At 41.1% G+C, this 27086-nt stretch overlaps 1 protein-coding gene across 1 annotated transcript; it reads right to left on the bottom strand.

The window, feature by feature from the left end:
- Positions 1 to 603: 603 nt before the first annotated feature.
- SLC25A17 (solute carrier family 25 member 17) lies at positions 604 to 21223 on the bottom strand. The gene is made up of 9 exons (XM_082496158.1): positions 21103 to 21223; positions 15870 to 15930; positions 13953 to 14019; positions 10852 to 11003; positions 8694 to 8810; positions 7845 to 7990; positions 5785 to 5880; positions 1693 to 1775; positions 604 to 1267 (listed from the first exon to the last, which is right to left on the bottom strand). Exons 1-9 carry the CDS (start codon positions 21154 to 21156, stop codon positions 1120 to 1122), a joined length of 924 nt encoding a protein of 307 aa, XP_082352284.1. The 5' UTR covers positions 21157 to 21223; the 3' UTR covers positions 604 to 1119.
- Between the last annotated feature and the right edge of the window lie 5863 nt (positions 21224 to 27086).

Genomic DNA, 27086 nt, shown 5'->3' with positions numbered 1-27086 from the left:
AGGGTGCCATTCAGCAACATATTTCCTGCAGCATTTAATTCTTCTCCCAGACATTCTTGGTGTTAAACTACCATGGAATTTCCCAATACTTTAAATATAGAACTGCTCTTCAGAACAATCCTTCCGCAAACTTAATGATGGACACAGCAGGATTTATTTGGATTTTATGGCCTAGGACTACTAAAAAAACTATGCAAAAAGAACATATATACTTATATTAACTGGGACACTTTATAGTCAGGAAAGCGTCTGGGAAGATCAGTGGAAAAATAATTGAAGCACATTTTTGAGAGGGCATATCATTTCTGAAGTATAGGGTATTGCTCCATGTCTGTATAAAAACATGGCGTGAATTCACATATTCCCACAAGGAACGGGGTTACAGAACTTCATGTATTTCTGTGTAGCAAGTCCATTTTCTTGAAGCCACCTGAGGTACTTATGTTGAAAAAGCAAGAGGTTATGTTCCTCCTATCTAGCCAGTATCTGCATTCAAAACTTTCAAGATTCAAAATAGGTGGATTCAAGAAGGCAGCATATCTACTCGCTGGTAATACACATTCCAGCAGTTCAGAAAACTCACCACCAAGTATTTCGGGCAGTATTTTATTCTGTGCCACGAACATACTTGAAGTTAAAAGAAAACTATGTCAAAAATTTTGTTCTTTATGAATTATTTTAATGAACCAAATATGAAGTGACATAAACACAGGTCAAGGAAAATAACGTGAAACCAGCCCCACCAGCTGCTCATAGAACGTAAAGATCGAACAGTTGAGGATGATTTGAGGGAAAACAAGAAAGCGTAGTGAGAGATACTCATTCTTGCCAAGAATGTCAACCAAATCATATAGTAGTTAAAATTTCATGTCAAGTGCTTAAATAAGGTCTCTGCTTTGTTTCTTAACACAGTGAGTTCACAGAAGAATAGGGAATGGGCTATCCCTGAATTCATGGCAACAGGTCCTATAAAGTGTATTCCAAATTTCTCCAAATAATGGAGATGGAGATGGCTAAAAAGAGAGAAATAGAGAAAGTGAGGACCCTTTGTTACCCAGTCTAGTCTCAGAAGTGGTATGTGTTTTCTAGACCCCATAATCTTTGGCATAGGTTCCTTTTTCAATGTTTGCGTGAATGCTTTAGCCCCATGACTGTGAAGGTTGCAGCAGTCAGTTTCTCATACACTAGAAACATAAGAGCAGCAGTAAGGACTGTCTGCAGGAGCTTTGCTTCAAGGCCTTTGTAGAGTCCCATTAATCCAAAACGCCTAAAAAGGAAAACAAACAAGAAAACAAATGTGAATAGCCTTCTACACTACAAAGAATATCACAGGTTAAGTTAATGACAACTGTAAGAATCTTAAATTTATATATATTCAAAATATAAATTTATTATATTTTGAAGAGAAAATTCTGCAGCAAGTTAGTCTTTTGTGCAAGAAATTGCTTCTTTTCAAGATGAGAGGGGAATGAATTGATATCCATAGACATCTTTGATACCACTTAGTGTACAGATATTTAGGAGAATTTGGTTTTGTGTACTTATTCTGCAGTATATTACAAAAAACAGTTTGACTCAAATGGCAAGTTCAAGGGGGGCAAAAAGAAACAAGAGCCAGATCCAGCAACATTTTCAACATGTTAATAATACTCAAGTCTTCCATATCATGTTAGAAAAAAATGGAAAGCTCACCTCACTCTCTGTTGAAGAAGGTAAAGAACATTTCTAAGACTGCCTAGTGTTCGGTTCTCTGGATTCAACCTGTGGCGTCCAAACTGAAAAAAAGGAAGAGCATTTTGTTGTACTATTTCCCCATGGTGCCAGGCAGAGAACCCAACACATGCCTAAAATCTGGAAGCCTTTCTTAAACTTCCCTTTACATCTTCCAGGCTATACTAGCCATCAGCAAAGAACTGAGGCCAAAAGCTCACACTATTGAGCTTTACACAGCAGGCATTAAAGTAGTACATGCTACAATAAGTTTTTGGTTTTAAGATGGATTCTAAGAAAGGGTTACACATGGTCATATTGCTCTCTTTCAGTTGCTCTGGAGGAAATAGTTTTCAAGATCTCAAAAGCATGATTTGCAGAGTCTTAGTAGGGAGATGACATTCAAAGCAAGTTCTTCCTCAGCCTTCATTTAACAAAGCTTCAAAGCTTCATACATCTGCAAACCATTACTACTACCATTGAGATTCCATAGCTGAACCCAAAGTTTATCTGCCCAGGAATGGTCTTTGAGCAAAACATTTACACATGAGCTGCTGTGGAAGAATCTAAAATTGTTTGATCCACCTACCTGGCCTAAATAATTCTTCTCTTTTACTCAATGCGTTTGCTTATCCCCAAACTGTTTTTCAGTAGGTATGATAGCTGCTGCTGTAATTTTATGTCTTGGAGTTAAACTTTCAACTTCAACAACTCCTCTTCTAGCATTCATTGATACTCTTTCATTGATACTCTTATATGATACAGGGCGACAGTACTGTCAGCAAGCTGTAACTATGAATTGTTACTATACAAAGGTTGCCACATAACCAAATAGCTTTTGAAGCCTGTATTATGCTTCTGTGCTAATAAAGGTGAACTTGAGCAACTACCTGTGGATGAGTTTCTCCCAGAACGTAGTCACACAACCGCTACTTCTTCAGTGTACGAAATTACCATTGACAGTAGGTAGAGTACGCAAGCAGATGTAGGCAGTTCAGAAATTATAAGAAAATGCCAGGATGACACACGTCCTTTTGTTAGTGTCTTAAGAACTCAGATGGAAATAGCAGCAACAGAATGCCATTGGCAATCTCCCTTTATTAGGCAAATATGTGCTCACCACCCAAGATCTCATCAGCAACCCAATCATTTGATACTGATAAATATCAACTCAAATTCCAAGTTACAGTGCCAGTCACTGCCAAGATTACTCATAAGCTTCCAAACTAAGATTAGGTGCTTCCTTCTCCACCATCAGACTATTTTTGTACTGCAAAGAAAGGTTCATCAAGGGGGGAGAAAAAGTTCATTTCTCCCTAGGACGTCAATACTTTAGTGATTAAGTGATTACTGCAGCAGATTTCCCAAAGGGACTAACATTCTCTACACTAGAGAAAAGAGGCTTGAGTTTCAAAGAGAACTTTTTCACCCAGGATCACTAAGAACATAAACAGTATTGCTATTTCTCCAGAGGCAAATTTAATTTATCCACTGTTTACCAACATATAGGCTAAAGAACACTGTCACTGCATAATGAGTAACGCCACTGCCATGCATTTTTAATGACTGAAAAGGAGATAGACATACCAAACGGCAAGGCTGTAAGCTGCTTACCACTATCAATTACACAGGATAACTGTTCATTATATGGAAGCAAGAAGAGCACTTTGCCAAAGAGTTGAAAGCAAAGGTGTATATACTTCATCACAAAGAAGCCTAGTAAATTTCAAACAACAGTTTTTAAAGGTTTAAGGTTGAAAAGAGTCCTGTACTTCTAATTTTATAATAGAACTTAACTATAATGTGTAAGTTTTTATGTATTATATTGAGCTTGTGTTGTCTTCACGCAGAATGTTATTTCTGAAAATAAAACACCTTTATTCATAACTTTTTTTTGAACATCATTTAGGGTGAGTGACAAAAACTTTATCAATATAACAATGCTAGCTTTAGATTAGAAAACAGATTTCAAAGCAGTGCAAGTTTGAACTCAACAGCACAGGTATCACAGATGTACCTGAAGTCACAGATGTGTGTTTGTGCTGTTCTCACCATAAGTGTTCAGGGTTTCTCGACATTACTTCTTTCATACAGCAAAGGGAAAGAAGTCACCCCTAGTAACTGCAGAACTAGAGGTAAGGTCCTTGCATCCCCATCATCCCAAGGAGAGGATGGAGTTGCGTGGAGAAGTAGCACATACGCCACTATTTCACAGTGGGCCACTGTGAGAAGAATCCCACTGTCACCAGGACACTGATGGATAAGCAGAAAGGCAACTCACCACTGCTCAAGCAAGCCAGCAGTGAACTAGCTAACTTCAGCTGAGGTGAGCAGTAAGCAGCAGCTGGTTAGTACATCAAGCTACCAGCACAACTTACCAGACCTGCCCTTTTTTTAAAGAATAACACTGTCACCGAGAGACAGAAGAATTATGTTCAAAAAGCCAAAGAGAGACAGACAAAACATGAAGTAATAGTCACAAGATTGTAACCATTGCTATAGCAACCACACAAAGGAGTAAGGGCTGAAGCAGTTATAATGATTCAGCCCCATGAAAGCTGTGCTGCTGTGCAATGCTAAAGCTAAAACAGAGCACTCCAATTTTCCTTCACACCAGCAGAAAACACATCACAAATTAAAAACAAACAGATGTTGCAACTTATCCGAACAAAGCTAAATTTGCTTAAATGTTTTTCTGTATCTGTCACTTCAGTAATAAAAGTTTGTGTTACTAGTTTAACTCCTGAGACGTGTCCAGGCTATTAAAACAGGATAAAATACTGAACGAAGGCACTAGCTCAACTGATCAAACATTAGAAACACTTCAGAAAAAGTGACTGCTGACAAAAACTATGATGTGGCTGACGCATCTACAATGTGGATGCCATTTCGTGCACCATTGGCTTGGTGAAGCTGAAAGCTGTACAGACACAAAAGTTCTACCTAGTGTCTTTTCTGGGTAGCATCAACCACACAGTAAATATATTCAAGTCCTGTTAGTTTGGAATATAGCACCCAAACTATCTTTTTAAAGGCCATCAAAAATCATTTATCCCACTCTAATTAGAGAGAAGAAAAATTAAAATAATTACAAAATTTGCATGAAAGTAACTTTTTCCAGATGAACAATTAACAATAAAAAAACCCTGTTAGACAAGTCTGAGAAGTGATACCCTTAGCATGGAAGAGTCATGTTCAATAATCCAACTAATTCTCCAAATTTAGACAAGTTTTAAAACATATATAATGGATTTACCATACATGCAAATTAGGGCTTCTCCTTACTTGGGAAAATAGCATTATACTGCATGTGGAAATATTTATTAATATTTAACTGTTACAAAAAATCATCAATAAACAACTTATAAAAATAGATGAAAAAGCACCGAAATTAAACTGTAATATGCTTGCTTATGCATGGGCAGGTCTCCCCCACCTCAACTTTGTCCTGTTTCAATATTAAAACAGTTTTGGTACATATTGAAGGTAGCAGCATTGTCCGGCATACATACAAATTGCAAGTGAGAACAAATGCAAGTGTTTCCATTACCACTACAATTAGCGTACAAAGCTGGGCAAGTGGTTAAAGATACTATTTATGAGGGAGCTCAGGTTCCCCTGATGAATCACATTCTGGCTACTGACAAGGTCAGGCCATCATTCAAATAAAACAAAACCTATGAAAAGAACTTTTTTTTTTTATTACCTGAGGTCATCTGGAAACAAACTGAGCTTAGAAGATTTGATTTTATTTTCCCACTTGACACATTTTCCATTTGTATTCCAAGAAGTAAATCTACATTTTTGCAGTGACTAAAAACAGTATGGTGCATCAGTTTCTGTGAGACGCTGTACCGATGCTTTATGTTGTCAATGCACCAGTAATACCAAGCTCTATCAGATTCTGACAGTACAGGATCAAAGAAAAGAGGCACCCTTGTCAATGACCCGCATTGTGCAAAGGAGGTCCCAAAATGACAGGTTCATTAACGCAAAGAAAAACAAGCCATAAGGACAGGGTGTGCATTATACAGAAGTCAGAGGCAGTTAATCTGAAATGAAATTCTTTCTTACCCGCAGAATTGACTGTACTGTCTGCAGAGGATAAGTGAGGGTGGTGGCAACTGCTTTGGCTATTGCACCGATGACAAAAGCATCCAAAGACGTGAGCTGTCAACAGATAAAGAACACACTATGTCCACATTGTACCAAAACAGCCAGTTACCCTTATGCATTTGGGTATTCCATACTAGAACCTGCTAGCAGGTTATTTAAGTATCTTTGGTATAAATATTTCATGAAGTCTTTTGGTCTTCTGATTTTAAAGAGTTAGTTATAGGTCAACCAACTTACTTTCCATCAACTAAAGTTTATTTGTAACTTCCACCTGCTCACAAGCTTTTGCATTTCTAACTTGCTCACTATAACCAGGTTACTAAAAAGTAGTGGAGATAAAGCCATACAACTAGACCAATTTAAAGCACCAAGGGCAGGCAAAAGATAAGGGAAGTAGCATTTAAACATACCATCAATCAGCAAGCATTTCAGCTTTTGCAAGATTTAAGCTGACAAGTCACACAACACTTGTGAAAAGGTGACAGTAGAAGACTCCTTGAACATCACTCTATAATCCTAAGACACAACACTACGCAATCAGGCAGAATCTTAGTCTTGATGATATAGGGTAAAAATCTCATCCCCTATTAGTTTAGAACACCTGCTGGAAGTCCTTCCTCACTTCCAAAGCCCACGATATTCCAAAATGAACCAAATACATTGTTATAGCCTAAACTGATTACAGTGCATCTCAGTCTAACAGTGTGAATTAATCACTGAAAATAAACAGTTGCCCGTATAAAAACATGCTCCAAATTTGCAAAATATATTTCAATCAGAAATATGCACATACATGCACATCTTAAAGTCAGTCTGATATACTTAAGCCAATCATGAAAAGATCAAATCAGAAGAAAAATGTTATCCAAAATACACATATCTACAGAAAGACCGTTGCTAGGGGGAAAAATAAGTATTTTCCCTCTCCATTGACCATGGACAAAACATGCTTTAATTTAAGGCAGAACAAAGTAATTTAAAAGAAACACAAGAAATATAGACAACAGGCAAATAACAATGCAGAGGGAAGCTCAGCTCATCAGTCAAAAAAATGTATTATCCATAATGTAACTGGATAGATCCATCAGGCACAAATAGAGTGCTACAGCTGCAGTATTGACTGAAGATAGTAAAAAACTCAAGCCTCTTTTAGGACGCAAAGTCTCATGAAAAAATAATTTCACTATGTCTTGAGGAAAAACAAGATGGTTCTGTAACATACTGATATGATCTAATATTTTGATACAGCCAAACACATTCTAAAGTCACAAATTAACAGCCAAGCACTGCAGCTTAAACATGTTATATGTTATAACACTATCCTAGAAAGTAACACAAATGCTTTTCAATTTGCTAGAACATACAAGGAACATTAGTTCAGGTAAGCTGCTGTATCTGATATAGAGAAAAAAGGAAAAGAATAAAGAGAAGGGGGCTATAAAGCAGGGACAGAAAAGCGATTCTACCTCTATCAGGTAGGTATGATAATCAGGGAGGTATGATTGCAATGCTGTGTTGAATTCTAGTGTCCACCCTTGGAAAAAGGATATTGAAGAACTGAGTGCTTCAGGAAAAAAGTGTTATTAAAATGACATGGTCCAGAGAAAATCTGTGATACTTCAAAGGCTCAATATACTTGATTTATTGGAAAAAGGGTTAAGAGTTGACTTCAAAACAGCCTGTAAGTACATACTCATAAAACAGATAAAGTAGAGATTTCAATTCTAATGTAAATCAAGACTGTGAACAAATCTAAACAAATATGGACAAGAGGTGCAGTTTTATTTTTACAGGAAGAAGAACTGATCACAAGAGTATCTTCCCTAGGGACATGAGAGACTCACATCTCACTTCACAATCATGGATCTTTTTTAATAAGATATACTAACAAAAAAAAACCCTCAAGAATACAAGAACCAAAACCAAACCTACATTCCTGAACTTGCTCAAGTAACACATGTCAAAGAACCTGTCTTATAACAGAAAAAGTCCATCACCTGGCCTCAAAACATACTCACTTGCAGTTGCTTTTTCAAAAGCTTCCGTTTAGAGCCTTCATAAAACATGAACTGTATGGCAGGATTGAAAACCAGCAGCAAAGAGGGGAAAGTACCATTCCATAAAGCTAAGACTCCTTCATCTCGTATTATCTGATGAAAGGCATCTGAGAAGCAAGGTTAAAAAAAAAAAATCATTAAAATTTTGATTACAAAATTCTGACTGTAGAAGATGAAAAGTTACACTTGAAGCCCATTATTCAAAGTGTATTAAAATCCGCTGTAGTCTTTTATGTTACTTTTTTTATCTTCCATTCTAATCTGGAAATTAGCGGTAAAATAGTGACAAAAGAGGTCCTTGCTCACACCACCATTAATGTAAACAAAGCTTATCCTCTGCACAGACACACCGCTCATCAACATGAACAAGGTCTTCTAAATCTTGTTCAAAACAACAACAGTATTACTTATTTATATTTTATTTATATTTATTTTTAAAAGGAAGACAGCATGAACTTGTGGATGATTAAGATATTAAGGTTAGTGAAGCTGAATTTGCAGATTGTCTGTGCAAACTCAGACTCGCAGCTACCACCTCACTGAGCTCACTGCTACTCCAGGATCTGTATAAGATACTTGCCTTTGCAAAAGGTATTTTAGTTACAGGTGTGCATACTACAAACCCTTAATTACTATCAGAAATGGCCATGTCCAGTTTCCTGTAAAACTCAATGACTGCAAAGTGATAGGGAAGCATTGAGATTCCAGGGTGAAATCCATTACATGAATAAATTTCTCCAAACTCCAGAGTCCTTGATATATTTAATTTAATGAACTTCTCTTTGGTTGAGGACAACAACAGGTGCTTACCTATTATGCCTTTATAATTGGTCGGTACAATGTCTTCATTTCTAAATTTTGCTCCCTGCAGCTTCAGACGTGTGTTCACTACCCAAAGAGGAGTGGTCAATAAGACATTCACTACACCTAATGCAAAACATAGCACAAAGAAAATCAACCAGAATCAGAACATTTCAATGTTTTCTTATCCCCTTTTACCCCAATTCACACAATACAGAAATTAGTAGGAAGAGAGGGGAAAAAACTAACACAGCATAACAGCAAAAATAAACTGGTAATTCGTAATAAGCTACTTCAGGTATTCTCCCCACAGCTCCACCGTGAATGAGATGTCAGCAGGTTACATGCAGCATGAAGGCATTTCTGCTACTCCTCCCCAAAATTAAAATAAAGCCAAACACCAAACAAAACACACCAAACATGGACATGTTGAAGGAATCTTAAGTAAACTTGTTACTTAGTTGTATACTACACCGCACTGGAGCACAAGATAATCTTTCATGCCCTACTTTATTCCATGATGACTTGCTGCCTGCCTACTTTCAGAAAGAAACAGAGTGATAAGGTTAAAAGGATTATTTTATGAGATCAAATCAGATACCTGTTCAGTAGTGACTGAGGCAGTTACTTTAAAGAAGCTATTTAAAAACAAGCTTCTCATCTTTCTTATTTCTGCATCACAGAAATTAGCAATTGCTTCTACACTGGTTGGTTTGGTAGGAATCTGAGTGACAGACTGAATTATTCTGTTACAGTGATATAACACCGTGTGCCCATCTCAGTATCAAGAACAATAAATCTGAAAAAGGTGAAACTTTACTACCTACATTGTGCCTGTTCGCTCTTTTTCTTTTCCTTTAAGAGGGTTCAGAAAAGCAGAATATAAACATAACTATATTTCAGTATCCTTCACAAGGACTACAGTCAGCTCTCAAAAAAGTTTTGAGCAAAATCAAGCACTAGAAAAGGCAAGCCACATTAACCTCTCTTAACCAAAGTCAATGTGATTACATTATGGAGTAACATGTTAGAGCACAGCACGCTTGCAATTTTTCACCCAGACTCAGTTAAAGGAGAAGTCATAAAACTTTATTTTCTGGACTGGAAAGGTAATTTTTAATATATTTTCCCAATCTGTATTTGCTACCAGTAGGAGGAATGAGAGCCGAGTAGGGAGAATTAGTAAATACCTCAAGTGTAATTTTTCAATTTACACCACATATTATTCCATTATAAGGATATAAACTACAGAAACTGAAGATATAATAGCTTGTCAGTTAAATGACAATTCCTGTAGCCTTTGTTCCAAAATATAATTACCAGAAAGTTTCCACCAGTGATGAAGCCAACTTAAGAATTTCTTTCCTTACTTTCCCCCAACTATTCAGCAATGTTTTGCCTACACACTGAAATTACAAGAAACCAGCAAAAACTAAACAAACACCACCACCCAACCCCCAAAATCACAGGCCTTTTTTTGTAGGTTTTTTAAAATCAGCTTATTTTGGTGTCCTTGCATGAAAATTATTCCTGCAGAATAGCACAGGCAAACACAGGTACACAGTGGTAATTTTTCACACTGGATTTTCTAGAAAAGCCACTAGTGTCATCATCCCTTCAAAGAAGCCACTGCAGCATCCACATGAGAGGAAGGGATAAAAAAAGAACATAAAGTTCCCACTGTACCTGCATATATCTAGAGACTTACTGTCACTTTCAGATGACAACCCTAAAAGTAGTCTGAAAGCTGGCACCCAAATCCTTACATTAAAAGCTCTTACGTATTCTAATAAAAAAATATTTCAGAATTGGTATATATCTTTCCCTCTGAAAAAAACTATCACCTCTCCCTGCCACTTGTCTTCATCATCTAAAAGATGATGCTTAGATACTATGGTAAACAACACACCAGGCACAAATAAAATACTAGACTACAACAGCACTGTGCTGTGTGCCAGAATTCACAACAGGAACAGTTTATGCACATACTTATGAGGTGGGGAGGACACAGAAGAGCAATCAAACAGAGCTGTAAAATGAAGCAGGTCTGCATACAGGGGGAGGTATAAGCACTCAATGTGACCTCCAGTGGACTTCGTAAAAAAAATCATTAGATAGAATACACTAACAATACGTTTTTCATGAAATCGAGATTTTTAAATACTACCTGCAACAACGCCAAGAACCAAGTCTTTTCCAGTGGTTGAATGCTGACCTTTGACCCAGAGAGCTTTAAGACTATTAAATGTATAAAAATAAACAAAATTGGAGCAGCAAAGGCTGGAGATAACAGGGAACCATCCTCGATATGGTGCCAACCTAACAGAGAGCAAAAAGTCATGGTAAGGATCAGCAAAGGATTCATGTGCTCTGTTCGATTTTTCATGTTTGTGGAGGGTCCCAGAGATATAATACTGTATACTAAACACAATAACTAGATATGTCTCTATCATTAATGATAACAAACCATACTAAACCCCTGACTGTACCATAAAAAAATTAAGCACTTATAAAATATAAATTATAGTAATTGGGAATAATTCCATTGAAAAGGAGCTGCAGAGGTACAATATATTTACAGTGAAAAGCTTGGGGCTTACTCACTCCAAAAGTATTATCACCGTATTTGCTCTCTGCCAACAGCCAGCAATGAACTACAAACATCCAGGGGATGAATACATGTTTGAAGTACGTACATTAAAATACAGACTGATACAGCCCGTTTAAACCATATGCTAAAACATACCAAGTCACAAGGAGAATTCTTATCTTTGCTAAGAAATGGAGTTGTCAGTCCAATACAAAAGGTAACACCTCAGTAAAGAGATGCTCACACCTCCAAGGAAACAAAGCAATTGTTAACATAGGCTGGGGGGGGAAATCAAGACAACTACTCCTTCAATACAAAATATAGAAATCTATAATATGGAAGAAAAAAAAAATATACACGTCTGGATTCTTACATAAATTTATAGATGGAAGACTAGTTACTTAAATTAATATGCTCTACAAAGGAGAGCTTTCCAAAAGACACAACCTGGGAAATATGCAGGTGGGAGGAATTTCTAATAAATGCCTTGCAGTAAAGTCTACAGCAAATCTGTCAGGTAAGTGAGAAAAAGACATTACCTATTTAAATTTAACTAGATTAATCACAAATGAAAAACTGAATATCCCTTAAGATTCACAGCTATCTTATTTTTCAGGTGTTGCAAATAATTGTTATTGTTTGTGTATCATCTAAATCTAGCCTGATTTAAGAATGATTTCATAACAGCTGACTAACAAAGTTCCCTTCTCAGACAGGCCTGACAAGCCTGTAAAACAGGGACACCTCAAGAGCTGCCCTACCTCCACAGCTTGTTCTACAATACATCCAAAGAGAGGTAACAATACACACCTTCACTGAAGCTGCACAGGACAGGTATCGTGTTAAGAGCATAAGAAAACTCCTCAATGACCAGCAGTAATCATGGAGGCTCTTTAGTATTCATTAAAATATCGGGAATACACAGACTATAAGGATCCCCAAGAAGGAGTCCATAAAAGATGCAAGGCTGTAAATGCAGCATCTGACTATTCTGGTTTTTCCATCTCAGATGTATCAAGTGCTTCTCCCTCCCATGTAGCTGGGAATACACCACATTACCACTGTTTCTGAAGTCACAGGCTTAGCTAACCATACAGTTACAAGCTAACTGACTACACAGTTAGTCATGAGTAGAATTAAAACAATTTTTGCATCACCTCTCTTCCGTTGTAGAAAAGGAAGGGAGAAACACCCTCTGGGGACCATGTCCTCTTACTCAGTATGTTAGTTTGGTTTTGCTTGATTTGTTAAGAACAACTTCTGATGATTTTCAAATGAAACACCTTGCAGTAGAAAACATGAAACTAAGACAAAAAACATGAGTCTATTTTAATGACTTAAGTTGTCAGTGCTAGCATTCGTAATTCATATACAAATACTTCGGCACATAAATAAAACCTAAGCTTCTGTTCCAAACTGCAACCTTGAGAACTCAGTGCACACCTTTCATATCACCTAGAAAAGGATAAAAGTGCTGGGAAGAAAGCAAAGCTGTTTGATAAACTTCTACAGAAAACTATTAGCTAACCCTATTTGCATTATCTAGATGAGAAAAGCAGTCTCAAAAGTGTAATATAAGACAAGACTCTACAAACTAAATGCAATCATGATGTTTATGATCTCACATCACATTTCAGACTTCTTGTTGGTTGGGGTTTTTTGGTTATTCCAGACACATCTCTAGAACTAGTATCATTCCTTACCCAGCAATACCTTTGGAATAAATACGTTTGGAAGAAACAGTAAGTTTGGAAGAAACAATGTTCCCCTCTTGCCAGAATTACTGTTTTTTTTCTGTTTCACAGGAAAAGCAGGATGACCCCTTTTGCAGTCTCTCCACTTCAGTTAACTTCTTAATTTTTTCTCCCCCCCCCCCCCCCCCCCCCCCCGCCACCCTCATATGACAAAAGTAATGCAGGAATCTGAACAAAAGAGAACACCAACTGGCTGAGAAGTAGTCATGCATACAGCTGCCAACTGCTCAAGTTCAAAGGTGGCAAAACATTATTGGCCAAGCTACACTTAATGTCCTGGAAGTTCTGGTTTACTTCAGTTTCAGAGATTCACTTAGAAAAATACTTGTAACAAGGACACGCACAGAACTGTTCTTCCGAGCCAGCTCAGATCAGACTATGTGGCAAATACTGAAGTCTAGCATTGCTGAAAGTTAACTGCCTATAGATAGATCTTGAATCTCACCAGCATAAAGTCACTTGTTTATTTCCACATGCTTAGGAGGAGAAAAAACTTCCAGCTGGGAAACACATCTCAATTATCCTGTCGAAAGTGGCTCAGCTGCCCAAGAGTTTCATCTTGGTTATGAGAAATGGACACACCCAAGAATCCAGGCAGACGAAGCTGGTTTATCGGGTACATGAAGCTACATTTGCATACAAACCTGCATTTCTGAGGAGGCACAGCTACCTCCCTAATGGAGGCACAGTTACATCACTGAACAGATCAATTACATAAGGTGCTCAAGAAAGTTAATCCAAATTAGCTAAAGACGAACGCATAAGATAATGCAAGTCATATAACACCTATATGGAGACATTTTAATTCAGAGTAAAAAATCTGTCCACACAGACACAGCCTAACCATTCCACTTTAAAAGCAAATTCAAATTAGTTTTAGAGCTTGTCTGATTGAAGACAAGCAGAAAATTAGTATCTACTCACAGGCCTTCTTCTTTGATTATTTCCAACAGGACTGCTGGTGTTGTCTTAGACTTCCGCTTCTCATCAACTGGAAAACAGAAGAATCAAGCTTTTGAAAATTAGTACTAAAAAATGGAATCTAAGTTCTTATTCTTCCTATTCTGAACATACCCCAGAAGAGCATGTTTCTTCTTCCTCATAAAGGACAGACATTCCCTATTTCTGCAGCAAATACAGAAAGTATCTCCTTATTTTCATTTGCCAGGTAAGATTACTTCTGTATTCTTCCCCAAACTAGCAAGTTCTGTTGTGCACCAGAGTATCTGTAGTTACCAATTCTTAATCTGACAGTTGTGACAGGAACTGAAGGTAGGTTCTCCTTCGGTAAGAGCCTAAAATTAGGCCTGCTTAACTGCTCTCAAAATCATTCCTTGGAACTCCAGACTAGCACCATTAGAATCATAGAATTGTTGAGGTTGGAAGGGACCTTTAAGATCATCAAGTCCAACCGTTAACCTAACCTGACAAAACCACTTCTAAACCATGTCCCCATGTACCACATCTACCCTTTTTTTAAAAACCTCCAGGGATGGCGAATCCACCACCTCCCTGGGCAGCCTAATCCAATGTTTAGTAACACTTTCAGTGAAAAAAATTTTCCTAATATCCAATCTAAACCTTGCCTGACATAACTTGAACCCATTTCCTCTCATCCTATCACTTGTCACCAGGGAGAAGAAGTCAGCCCCCACCTCTCTACAACCTCCTTTCAGGTAGTTGTAGAGAGTGATAAGGTCTCCCCTCGGCCTCCTCTTCTCCAGGCCAAACAACCCTAGTTCCCTCAGTCGTTCCTCATAAGACTTGTCCTCCAGACCCCTCACCAGCTGCATAGCCCTTCTCTGGATATGCTCCAACACCTCAATGTCCTTCTTGTACTGAGGGGCCCAAAACTGAACACCGTACTTGAGGTGGGGTCCCACCAGTGCCAAGTACAGGGGGATGATCACTTCCCTAGTCCTCCTCACCACACTATTCCTGATACAGGCAAGGATGCCGTTGGTCTTCTTGGCCGCCTGGGCACACTGCCAGCTCATATTCAGCCGGCTGTACACCAACACCCCCAGGTCCTTTTTTGCTGGGCAGCTTTTGAGCCACTCCGCCCTAAGCCTGTAGTGCTGCATGGGGTTGCTGTGACCCATGTGCAGGACCCAGCACTTAGCCTTGCTGAACCCTGTACCATTGGCCTCGGCCCATTGGTCCAGCCTGTCCAGGACTAGCAGAACAGCTAGGCTTTAGTGAAATACTGTCCCTTCCTGTACTGAAAGCTGCTCAACAGCGATATGGTACTCATTTCTCAACCACATATTTCTGATGACCTGTCTGATGATCTCCCTCTAGTTCTTAATAGCGCTTTAGTCACAGTGCTAAAATGCTTGGTGATTCTGTGACTTGATTAGAAGATAGAGCGTTCAACAAAGTTTATACCCAGATGCATTTTTGTAAATATTGGATGTTCCTACTCCCAGTTCTAACCCTTACTTTTCCCTTTAAACCATTCTCAGCAATAATTCTAGACTAGTTTTTCATGATACCGCCCCTGTGTTTCCAAGTGTTCTCAACAGCCAAAAGCAACAACACACAAATGTAATCCTGTGTAATCTCACATCTTTTTCTTTTTGGTCTCAAATAACCATTTAAAAGCCATGTCTGGCCACACATCACACAGCCTTTTCAGCTAATTAAAAGGCTGCCCAATACTTTCAAAAGGGAGAATTACCTTCAGCTGGAAAAACGCTGTTAGTGATTAATGGTGTTAGTGTTACACAGGTAAGATTCTTGTTCATGCAAGATAGGTTCCCCTACCACCACCCTTATAATTGCCCAAGCCAAGATGAACAGAAACACCATTGTACAAAGAAACTAGAGTTTGACACTTACCCTGAAGTCTAAGCCTAGCTGTATCCAAAGGAAAAAATACAGTCATTGCAGTCATACTGCCCTGAAAAACAAAATAAACTGGCTATATAGTGTATCAGTTGCTTGTACAGGTGCCTGCCAGACTCTTTGTAGCCCTTCACTTCTCACCCAGAAACCAGTGTACTGAGTAAATTTAAAAAGGGGATAGACTGCATACATAACAATGTCTATCTGAGGTGGGTTCTGCTCCCATGTTTATAAACAAGGTTGGTTTTTTTTTTTTTCCTCGTAGTATTAGATCAAGCTAAAATTAAAACCATTAGACACTTTTTGCCCAAAGAGAAAGTTTTTGAAGTCTGAGAGCTGATAAAGTGGGTGTCAGGAGACAAACATATTGTACTTTCTCTACCTACCATTACCCTTAGTACCCAATATCTAGTTTTTAAAAAAAGACAACTGACATAAGCAACGTTTGTGTTACAATAACCTTGGTTTGACTTAAGAAAAAACCACACATAAACTTTTGTTCATGAAAAAAAACTGATAGTATATGTTTTTCAGGACTTAATCTAGCATTGTACTAAATCCCAATTATGCAATAAAGATCTGCCTAACAAGACACCCCCTGTGGCATGAATTACATACGATGAATTAAATTATGACCTAGATGTCACCAGACACACCTCCTGTGAATCCAACACACTCTCCTCACTTCCTGTGCAATCCAACCATTAAAGCTTCTAAATGGAAAAGTCAGCAGCCACTCTCCTTTACAACAGGTTAAATATCGTATTTGCAAATGCCCTCACCTTCCACAGTGGCAGCTGTTCCCTCTCTCTCCACCATCCAGCTTAATCATTCTTTAGTACTTCAGCATTAATATTGCACAGCTTTTGGAAACAATATCTAACTCAAAAAGAGCCTGGCTTGGTTAACACTCTACGGTAGTATTAAATGCATTAAGTGGCTGCTAAAGCTGTGGCATTCTTCCATTAGTAGCCATGCTAACCATTTAAATGGTGGGAAGGTCTGGGATATGTAAGTCACACAAGCACTGTGCTTAAAGCATATTGCAGTCTGACTTGAACTTTTCTAGAGCTGCATTATGCCATATGTTTAAGCAAGCTTTGCCTCTGGAAATACTCCAGCTCCTGAGAAGGCTGCTCGGACCTACCTCTACAACCGGCTAACAGAGGATTATTTTTCAGGGGATGTTTCCTCACTAAGACAACTCTTGGATGAAGCCTTAACAAGACTTAAGTTTCTCCAATTTTCATAACATCAGACAGCAGATGAAAGGAAACATTTGGCCATAATTACCTGGTTATTTTAACTGATTTAGTTTGGACTCTAGCCAAAAAGGTTGTTTCTGTTCTCCCGCCTACTTGTTTGATGCCTGCTCATTCTCGGTACCTACTGTGTACACAGATGGACAGCACGTAGGATTAATGAACCCACCTGACTAAAAATTTAAAAAAAAAAAAAAAGTCAGTTAGAAAGCTAGTATCACTACAAAAAAAAAGTGCCAGAAAGAGCCAAAATATACCTCCTAATCACAGCTGCATTGCAGCAACTCTGAAGCCAACCTCAAAAGTTACACATACCTATGCACAAAACAACTACAAGACTGCACAGTCACTACAAGTTCCAGCCCTCCCCTGCTCAATTTATCCTGCTTCCATCCTCCTGAAGTGAGATTTATCCTGAATCCTAACCTCAATGCAATCCACTATACAGCAACACAAACACTTGCACTCAAAATCAGAAAAGGGAAATGGGGAAATAATTCGGGTAGTGGCACACAGGACAAAGGGGTGGACACGAGGTACAAAACAGAACATTTCAATTGGAAGGGACCTACAATTATCATCTAGTCTAACTACCTGACCACTACTACAGGGCTGACCAAAAGTTAAAGCATATTAAGAGCATCGTCCAAATGGCTCTTAACCGCTGACAGGGATGGGGCATCGACCACCTCTGTAGGAAGCCTGTTCCAGTGTTTCACCACCCTCTCAGTAAAGAGATGCTTCCAAACACGAAGTCTGAACCTCCCCTGATGAAGCTTTGAACCCCTCCCACACAATGAGCCTTAAAGGCTTCTTAAAAACTGGTTTAAAACATATATGAAGCTATAGCTTAAAGGAATGTCATAACTCAGGTGATCTGATTACTGCCAATAAAAGGTAATTTGTACCCTCTCCCCTCCTTTTGCTAAATTGAGGGCAATAAACTCAGAAAAACAGCATTACTTTTCTCCTGGGTTTATAAATGGAACAACTCAACTACGTGGTGAGAAGACTGCCAGAAGCATCATCTGGAGGGGACAGGACGTCATGGCTAGAAGTAAGGGAAAGGAGAGTGATGAGCAGCACCAACCTTTTCCCCAGCAACAAAAACCCTTGAGATAAGTGCAATTCAGTAAGGAATCTGAGCCTGAGATCAGCCAGGAAAGTAACTCTACAATAAAGCGTATGACCCCGTGCTGTTGAAAGGGTAAAGCTTCACTGTCTGCTTTCCCACCACCTCCCTGTTGGTGCTGAATCCCAGCAGTTTTCCAAGCCAAGTCATGCTATCACTGAATAATCACTAGGACAGGTACAAACTGGCTTAAGTAAACCCAGCTCTTGGTCAACTATATTTGCATCCTTGCCTCCTCCGCTCTGGTGGCATAACTTTTTTGGGCACCTACACAATGTTGCAGACAAGGAAACTAATCTGGCTGAAAAATAGCTTTTTCCACTGGGCTACATCTTCAATCAAATCAGTTCCCTGATCAGCCACAGCACCACATAAACAACTGTGCAGTAGCCAAGAGGTGGCAGCAAGCAGCCAGAACAAATGGTCCAAGGTGACTGCTGCTAACAAAAGGCATGCAGGACCACAGCCTAAAGTTTGGTTTTCTAAAAAAATAGTAATAAAATAATTAAAATGTATACTAAAAAAATAAATTATGTTTTCAGCCAACATTCGGAGTTAAACAAAGCAGTTTGACTACTGCCATAATATTCTTATAAAATTGCCATTCCTACAGCTTTTGTAACAGGAAGGTTACTTTACAGCTACATGCAGAGTTAAATACATAACTCCAAGTTCCCAGGAAATTAGGCAGTGATTTATTTTTTTTCTGCTCACAAAACCATTCGTCTCAGGTTTGACTAGGTAGCCCAGAAGATGTATGAACTTTCACCAGAAACAAAAATTATGTTGTGATCTGACATGTTCTTCTGAGTCACTGCCTCAGCACAGTTCTGCAGGTTACTTTTTTTTTTTTTTAAAAAATCTTGCATCACATCCACACATTAGTGTGCTTTATAATAATTTAAACAAATGGTGAGACAATATCAGAACAGTTAGTACCCATGTCAAAGATCTTGCCAAAATTTATATATTACAGCAGCAAACAGAAATCTCTAAATCAATGAGTGCATCTTTACTATAACAAATAAAATTAAAATAAAGGTTTCCAGCATAAGGCAGTAAAAAAAAAAAAAAAAGCCACCTTGTTTTAGGAAAAAAATCTTGCTCCAGAGCTTTAAATTGTATATGAATATTAGTGACAGCAAGTGGAAGTCACAAGGGTACAGAAGCCCAATAGCTCCAAAAATTTCTGTCTTTCTTCACAGCAACATCACTGCCGAGATATAAGAATCTTCAAATACAATAGGGAATTTCTATTAACGTGATTAACACCACCAAGGGACTTGATATACCATTTCACTACACATTTTAAGTTTATGGTTGGATTTATAAGTTCAGTTCATACAACAAACTTTGTTCAGGAGCACAGCCTGATTATAGTAAACTATACATGACAGTGAGAAGCTAACAGTGAGGGCTAGAAAGCATTAGCAACTTCTGTACAAGCCAGCAAAAGGAAACTGAGCAGTATCTCAATAACGAGATCGTTTGAGAGAGTTCCATTTCTTGAAAGTGGAAACAAAATCCCCATTGCCTTTGATGCTTAAATTAGCAGACTTATAACACTTTAAAGAGCAGACAACAATGCCATGTTTATTTATGATAAAGACAAAACACCTTTGGGAGTATTTTTTTTCCTTTTAGAATCAGCCTTTATTGTTCAATAATATTTAGTGACTTTGATCCTATAGAAGACATCGCAAGTTCTTTTAAGGACTCAAATTAAAACAGGAAGTTTTGCCAGAACAATAGATCAGCAATTGCCAAAATACACATTTAGGTGTTCTTGCCAGTCTGGAATAACCCAAGAGTAGAGCTGCATCATCAGCTTGCTTAATATCCATCAGTACGCCCAGCCCAACATGCTACTTTGTGCTAAAATTCTTAATCTGTTAAAAGTACAAGATGATTTGCTATTTACGGAGCTAGGACTCATATGTTCAAGGGCTGGGCATACTAGGAAATCTAAAGAAACTGAACACTACTTTTTAATTCACAAGTGTCATGTGAAAAATTTAATTCAATAACCCATACAAACCTCCTCTAGCTACACCACGCTTGCTTTATGTTTTGATTAACACCTATGCATCGTCTCACCCTTCACAATTTCTACGTCTATATGAAGCAATCGCAGAATGCGGATGCTTCGTACACAGCTGTATGTTACATAGCTGAAGTGCTGTCCCTCTAACTTCTGGGAGACTTAAATTTTCATCATTAATTTGATGCCCAACTTCAGAAGCTTATAGACTTGGTTTCCCAGGGAGCGCACCTGCAGCTCCTACTGGGCTCAGAGGAGGCTCCAGCTGCTCAGGACGCCAGCCAGCCTCGAGGTTTACCAAATCCCACATCCAAAACTAGCGAGAAGCAAAACGAGGGCTTTGCCGAGCGCGCAAATGGGATGGGTGGTGAAGCTGCGACCCGGTGTCAGGGAGCCCCCTCATCCCAATCCCCTCTTCTTGTCACCGTGAAGGGCTTGGGCACACCTCAGCACCCCGGCCGGGCCCGCCCGCGCTGCCTCACCCTCACACCCACCCCCCGACTCCCCACCCAACCGCCCCCTCTGCTACGGCCCCCCCCGGCGGCCCCTCAGTCAAACAAAGGCTTAAGGCGGCCGGCGACCTCCTCAGCTCCCCCCACCAGGCCGGCACGGCCGCTCTGCCCGCTATTCCTTCCTCCCCGCTGGCCCGGCTTCCCGCCAGACCCCTCCGGCGCCGTTACCGCCAACGGCCGCCGCCACCGCCGAGGAGACGCCCCCTCCCCCCACCCACCCGGTGCCGCCCGCAACGGCTCCGCGGCGCGACCGCCCCCACCCGCTCGCTCGCTCGCTCACCACAGCCCCGGACACGGCATGCACCAGGCTCTCGTAGGAAGCGACGGACGACATCGTCGCGGGCGCCGCCGCCGCCGCCGACCGGCCCGGCTGCACCGCGGCACCGGCAGGATCTAGGCTACCAACCGCCGCCCCCACTCGCGCCATGGCGCCCGCCCTCCCGTCACGTGGCGCCTGGCCCCGCCCCACCTGCGGCCCCGGCGCATGCGCGTTGGCGCGCCTCAACAGCCAGGGCCGGGGGGGCGGTGCCTCAGGCGGGGGGGGGGGCGGGTCGGCGGCGGGGCTGGAGGCCTTCGTGAGGGGGGAAGCGGGGTAGTCACGCCGGCCGCCCGTGGGCACTCACGGGGAGGGCTGGAGGGACAGCTCGGGAAAGCGTTGCGCGTGGAATTTTAGCATCCAGCTGTAAGAGAGCAAGCCGTGGGGGTGAGGGGATGCGTTAGTGGAAGTCTTGGGCACTAAGAAGCAGTTAGATGGGAAGAACAGATCTGAAGTACTTTTTGTATATCTAGTTTTGCACGTCTTTTTTTTTTCTATATACCAAGTAGGCCTTACTTCACAGAAGCTTAGAAAAATTGCTGTGGGTTTAAGAAAAATACAGAATTTGGGTAGATAATGGCAATAACCATTGTGCCTTCCTGTGAAACTCCAGTAATGCCTCTTCTCTCCACCACCAGCTTCCCCTTCCCAAATGTTTAACATAAGCATTTAATTACGAAGAGGAGACGCTATTTAACTTCAAAGTCTATTTCTGCTTTTTCTAACTTCAGCCCCTTCTACCTAAAGTCCACTATCTTTAAAATAACGCTTTTTTCAAGCTGATCATTACTTCTTTCTTACTCCATGCAGACCAATACAGCCAGTTGCTTCTCCTGATTATTTTGTTAGCACCTTTTCCAGGCCTGTCAGCCCTTTCCTTGTCCTTGTCCACTGTCATGGCTGAGGGGCCACCCAGTGCCTGCGGCCAAGGCGCACCCTTAGGCCCAGCGCACCTCCGGGCCCGTCGCTGCCTGTGCTGGCTGGGGATGGAATGAGGAGTGCTGCAAAGACGGGACTAGGCATGGGTAGCTGGCCAAAGGACTGGGTAGCCACGGCTCGCAGCAGTTCAGGCACCCAGTGAGAAGACTTCACTAGGTATTAAACACCTAGTTTGGAAACTACCGAGGATCCTATAGCCTCTTCTTAACCTTTTATGTAGAAGAGGTTCTGCAGGGTAGGAAGGAGCTGAGGAAATTAAATGAGGTTCGACGTGCCACTTTGTAAAATCACTCGGGACAATATCTGTGTCTGTTCCTATCCTGTTTTTTTCCCCCGTTCTTGTGTCATATACTGGTTTCCAGGTAACTTCAAGGTTGTGCCTGTGTTAACAATCCTTCCCCTCAACCTATACTTGAAAAAAATTACAAAGATAAGAATGAAAACTCCCTTCAGCTTTGTATCATGTTACTCCTGGATTCTTTTTTTTTCCCTGTTGTTACTCCATGTTTCATTCTCCCTTTCTGAACAGAAAAAAAAAAAAACAAACAACTTCATAACTTGTTCTCCGTGTTTGCAGGTCTTAGTTCTTCAGCCACAACTCTCCAGCTGCCTGTTGCTTGAGCTACAAGAGCTCCTAGCACTTGCACCTGCGGTAAGAATCACCGTACCATCCGTTGTCTAAACAAGGACGGAGCAGTTAGCACATTACACACTTCCCAAGAGTTTCACAACCACATGGCTGGATAAGCCATTTCTTTTTGGGAAGACATTTCTTCATCAGGTGGTCCAATAACAGACCACTCGTCTTTATTTACCCTTCTGTGGGGAAAATCCCATGATCTGTGAGAATCGGGGCCTGTAAAGAATGCAGGTTACTCTGCCTAAGCCAGACCTTTCAGTTTGAGAAAAACATTCTTCCAGTGCAGTGCTCCAATATCCCTGTGCTCCAACTTTAGATGCTGACACCAACAACCTAAGAGGCCACAACTCTCAATTCTTTCCCGCACAGCTGATACCACCAGTAGTCCCAACAATTTTCTTTTTTTTTAAGAATATCCCCTGTGACAGACACACCCTCTGTGACTGACTGAACAGCACTTTGGTTCAGGCATCAGTGACAAGTAGGCCTGACTGAAATCAGCCCTGCTCTGCAAAACTTGAGAACTGTGCTAGGCTGTATCTTCTCAGGAGCTAAGGAGTGTAGACCATGTCTTATCAGGCGCTAACAGTACTGGCCTCAGCTGGGACTAGACAAAACTAAAACTGCTACAGCTGCACATACACCAAAAAGGGGTTTGACTATGAGTCACTCACTTCACGCTGTAAATCTCTGCAGCACCCATGAGTCCACTGAGCTCTCCTACATGGCTGTGGGCTGCTCAGTGATGATCTCCCCCTTGAGCAGGGATGTCTCTCAAGGTTACTCCTCGAGGTTGAGAGACCCCTTACCCAGAATCTAGTATCTATAACAAGGTAAGCGACATTTTACGTTAGGCCTAAAAGTATATTGTATGTTAGCAGTGTTTATATATATATCCACCTGTAGCTTAATTATTACATGTGTAGTAAGTAGTAGAGTGTTTGACCACCATCTAAATCATTGTCAAATTATGGTTTAATTGCGATTCAATTATTGCTTAATAGCCATTCAATTACAATTTAATTTTCATTCAATCATCGATTAATTATAATTTGATCATCACTTAATCCTTAATAAAACACTTTTAGTTAACCCCACAATGATGGCTTTGTTTTTTAATAATTCACCTGTGACACCCTCCTACATGCAAAAGACTCAAACCTTCATTTAGAATTAAGGTATACATGCTTTGGTGGCTGTCTCCTGTCACGAAAGCAGCCAGGACCAGCTTAGGTTTTACAAAACCAGGGAACAACTACAGAATCACCGAATGGTAGGAGTTGGAAGGGACCTCTGGAGCTCATCTAGTCCAACCTCCCTGCCAGAGCAGAGTCACCTACAGCAAGTTGCACACAAACACGTCCAGGTGGGTTTTGAATGTCTCCAGAGTGGGAGACTCCAACACCTCTCTGGGCAGCCTGTTCCAGTGCTCCACTACCCTCAAAGTAAAGAAGTTCCTCCTCATGTTAAGATGAAACTTCTTATGTTCAAGTTTGTGCCTCTTACCTCTTGTCCTATCACTGGGCACCACTGAAAAAAGACTGTTCCCATACCCCTGGCACCCTCCCTTTAAGTATTTGTAAGCATTAATAAGATACCCCCTCAGTCTTCTCTTCTCCAGTCTAAAAAGACCCAAGTCCCTCAGCCTTTCCTCATGAGAGATGTTCCAGTCCCTTAATCATCTTTGTAGCCCTTTGCTGGACCCTCTCCAGCAGTTCCCTGTCCTTCTTGAACCAGGCAGCCCAGAACTGGACACAGTACTCCAGATGTGGCCTCACCAAGGCAGAGTAGGGGGGGGGGGGGGGGGGGGGGGATGACCTCCCTCGACTTGCTGGCCACACTCTTCTTGATGTACCCCAGGATGCCATTCGCCTTCTTGGCTACTAGGGCACATTGCTGGCTCATGGTCATCCTGTTGTCCACCAGGATTTCCAAGTCCCTTTCCACAGAGCTGCTTTCCAGCAGGTCAGCCCCTAATCTGTACTGGTGCATGGGGTTACTATGCCAAGTTACTTTGCACAATCAGGTACACAGACTTCTGGAACAAATGCCTCAAAGCAGGACACAAACTTGCCTACATTACTGCTGTTCTTTCCGATTCTGTCCCTCTTGTGCAGAGGGAAGCTTTCACCAAGAGTTGGTCTGTACTAGAGGTTGGATTTCCATCCTAAGTCTGTGCCCAAATCATTCTATACTATTACTATTCTATTTAGCAACATTTTTAATACAATACTATGCCCTGTATATACTGCAAAACAGAATATTAACAGGTAACACAACAATTGCAATATTCCAAAACCAACTTCCCTCACTGTTGGAACATATGGACGTAGTGAAGCTGTCCAAGAAAAATAACGGAAATGCTATAGATTAAGTTAAACAAGATGTGTCAAGTGTGTTCTGTAGGGGAAAAAATGGAACCTAACAATAAAAAGTTTCATGAAGACATCACCTTAGGTCTTCACAGAAATGCCACAAATTCCTGCCTGATGCAACAGGCACCGCAGGCACATATGCCCAACAACTATCATACCTTCCAAAGTCCCACTGCAGAACAGATACACTGTTCTGCAAGGGGAACTGAACAACGGTGAGGATGATAATCCTCCCAGGTTGGAGGTGTCACTGAGGCCTAGTCAGACCACCCCCCCGAATCAAAACCACCTCAGTAAAAAACAAAAGACAGGTCATTTTAATAGGGGACTCAATTCTGAGGGGGACGGAAGACCCAGTATGTAGACTGGACCTGCTATATAGAGAGGTTTGCTGCCTCCCTGGGGCCTGGATTAGTGATGTTAAGAGGAGGCTTCCAACCCTGGTGAGGCAATCAGATTATTATCCCTTTTTAGTTTTTCAGGTAGGCAGTGATGACGTAGTAAGAAGAACGCCAAGGGCAATGAAGGATTTCAGTGCCTTGGGATGACTGGTTAAGGGATCAGGAGCCCAGTTCTTGTTTTCTTCTATCCCTCCTGTTGCAGGGAATGATGAGGGGGTTAACAGGAGGAGCCAGCAGGTCAATGACTGGCTCCAAACTTGGTGCTGCTGGCAGGGTTTTGGGTTCTTTGATCATGGTCTGATTTACAGAACACCAGGCCTGCTGGCATCAGATGTGAAAAGCCTGTCTCACAGGCGGAAAAGGGTTCTTGGAGTAGAGTTAGCAGGGCTCATTGAGAGAGCTTTAAACTAGATTCAAAGGGGGATAGGCACATAACTGGGCTAGATAGAGAGGCGCCTGGGGGTAGTAGCTCAGCACCTGTGGGGCAGAGTGCTAGTATTTTTGAGGATTGGAAGGCCCACCACCACTGAAGGGCAAAAACTATACACTCATTGGCTTTTCTGAAATGCCTATACACCAACGCACGCAGCATGGGGAATAAACAAGAGGAGTTAGAGATCTGCGTGCAGTCACAGGACCATGATCTCATTGCAATTACTGAGATGTGGTGGGATAGCTCACATGACTGGAGTACTGTCCCAGAGGGCTATGTTCTCTTTAGGAAAGATAGGCCAGCATGGCGAGGTGGTGGAGTCGCTCTTTATGTGAGAGAGCAACTGAAATGTATCGAGCTCTCCCTGGGAGCAGACAAAGAGCAAGTTGAGAGCTTGTGGGTAAGGATTAAGGGGCATGGTAATATGAGAGACACTGTTGTTGGTGTCTATTACAGGCCACCTGATCAGGATGGGGAAGTTGATGAAGCCTTCTACAGACAGGTGAGAATCGCCTCACAATCACAGGCCTTGATTCTCATGGGGGTACTTCAACTATCCTGATATCTGCTGGGAAGGCCACACAGCTGGGCATGTACAGTCCAGGAGGTTCCTCCAGTGCATTGATGATAACTTTGTGACTCAGGTGGTGGAGGAGTCCACCAGGAGAGGGGTACTACTGGACCTAGTACTGACAAACAAAGAAGGACTGGTGGAGGATGTTAAGGTTGGGGGCAGACTGGGCTGCAGTGATCATAAGAAGATTAAGGATTAAGTGCAGTATACACAAAATGACAAGTAGGGTTGAAACCTTAAACTTCAGGAGGGCTAACTTTGATCACTTCAAGGAATTGCTTGGACAAATTCCATGGGAGAGGGCTCTAGAGGGTAAGGGGGCTGAAGAGAGCTGGCTGCTATTTAAGCATCACTTCCTCCAAGCTCAGGATCAGTGCATCCTGAAGAGCAAGAAATCAGGCAAGGGAAGAAGGAGACCTGCATGGCTGAGTAGGGACCTTCTGAAAAAACTCAGGTGGAAGAAGGGAGTTTACAGAAGGTGGAAGAAGGGGCTGACGACTTGGGAAGAGTATAAGAATGCTGTCAGGGTATGCAGGGAGGAAACAAGGAAAGCCAAGGCAGCCTTGGAATTGAACCTGGCAAGGGA

The sequence above is a fragment of the Vanellus vanellus genome (genome assembly GCF_965231255.1).
Source record: "Vanellus vanellus genome assembly, chromosome: 1".
Classification (NCBI taxonomy): Eukaryota; Metazoa; Chordata; class Aves; order Charadriiformes; family Charadriidae; genus Vanellus; species Vanellus vanellus.
Note: the sequence above shows the minus strand (reverse complement) of the source record. Positions and strands in the feature narration are given on the sequence as shown.

Bases quoted from the DNA above. Each gene is read 5' to 3' on its own strand.
- SLC25A17 (XM_082496158.1), bottom strand. From the start codon at position 21,156: ATGTCGTCCGTCGCTTCCTACGAGAGCCTGGTGCATGCCGTGTCCGGG. The intron at 11,004-13,952 runs GTGAGTAGATAC...GCTCTCTGTTAG, and splicing joins ATAATCAAAGAAGAAGGCCT to GTTGGCACCATATCGAGGAT. The intron at 1,268-1,692 runs GTGAGCTTTCCA...TTTCCTTTTTAG, and splicing joins CTTCTTCAACAGAGAGTGAG to GCGTTTTGGATTAATGGGAC.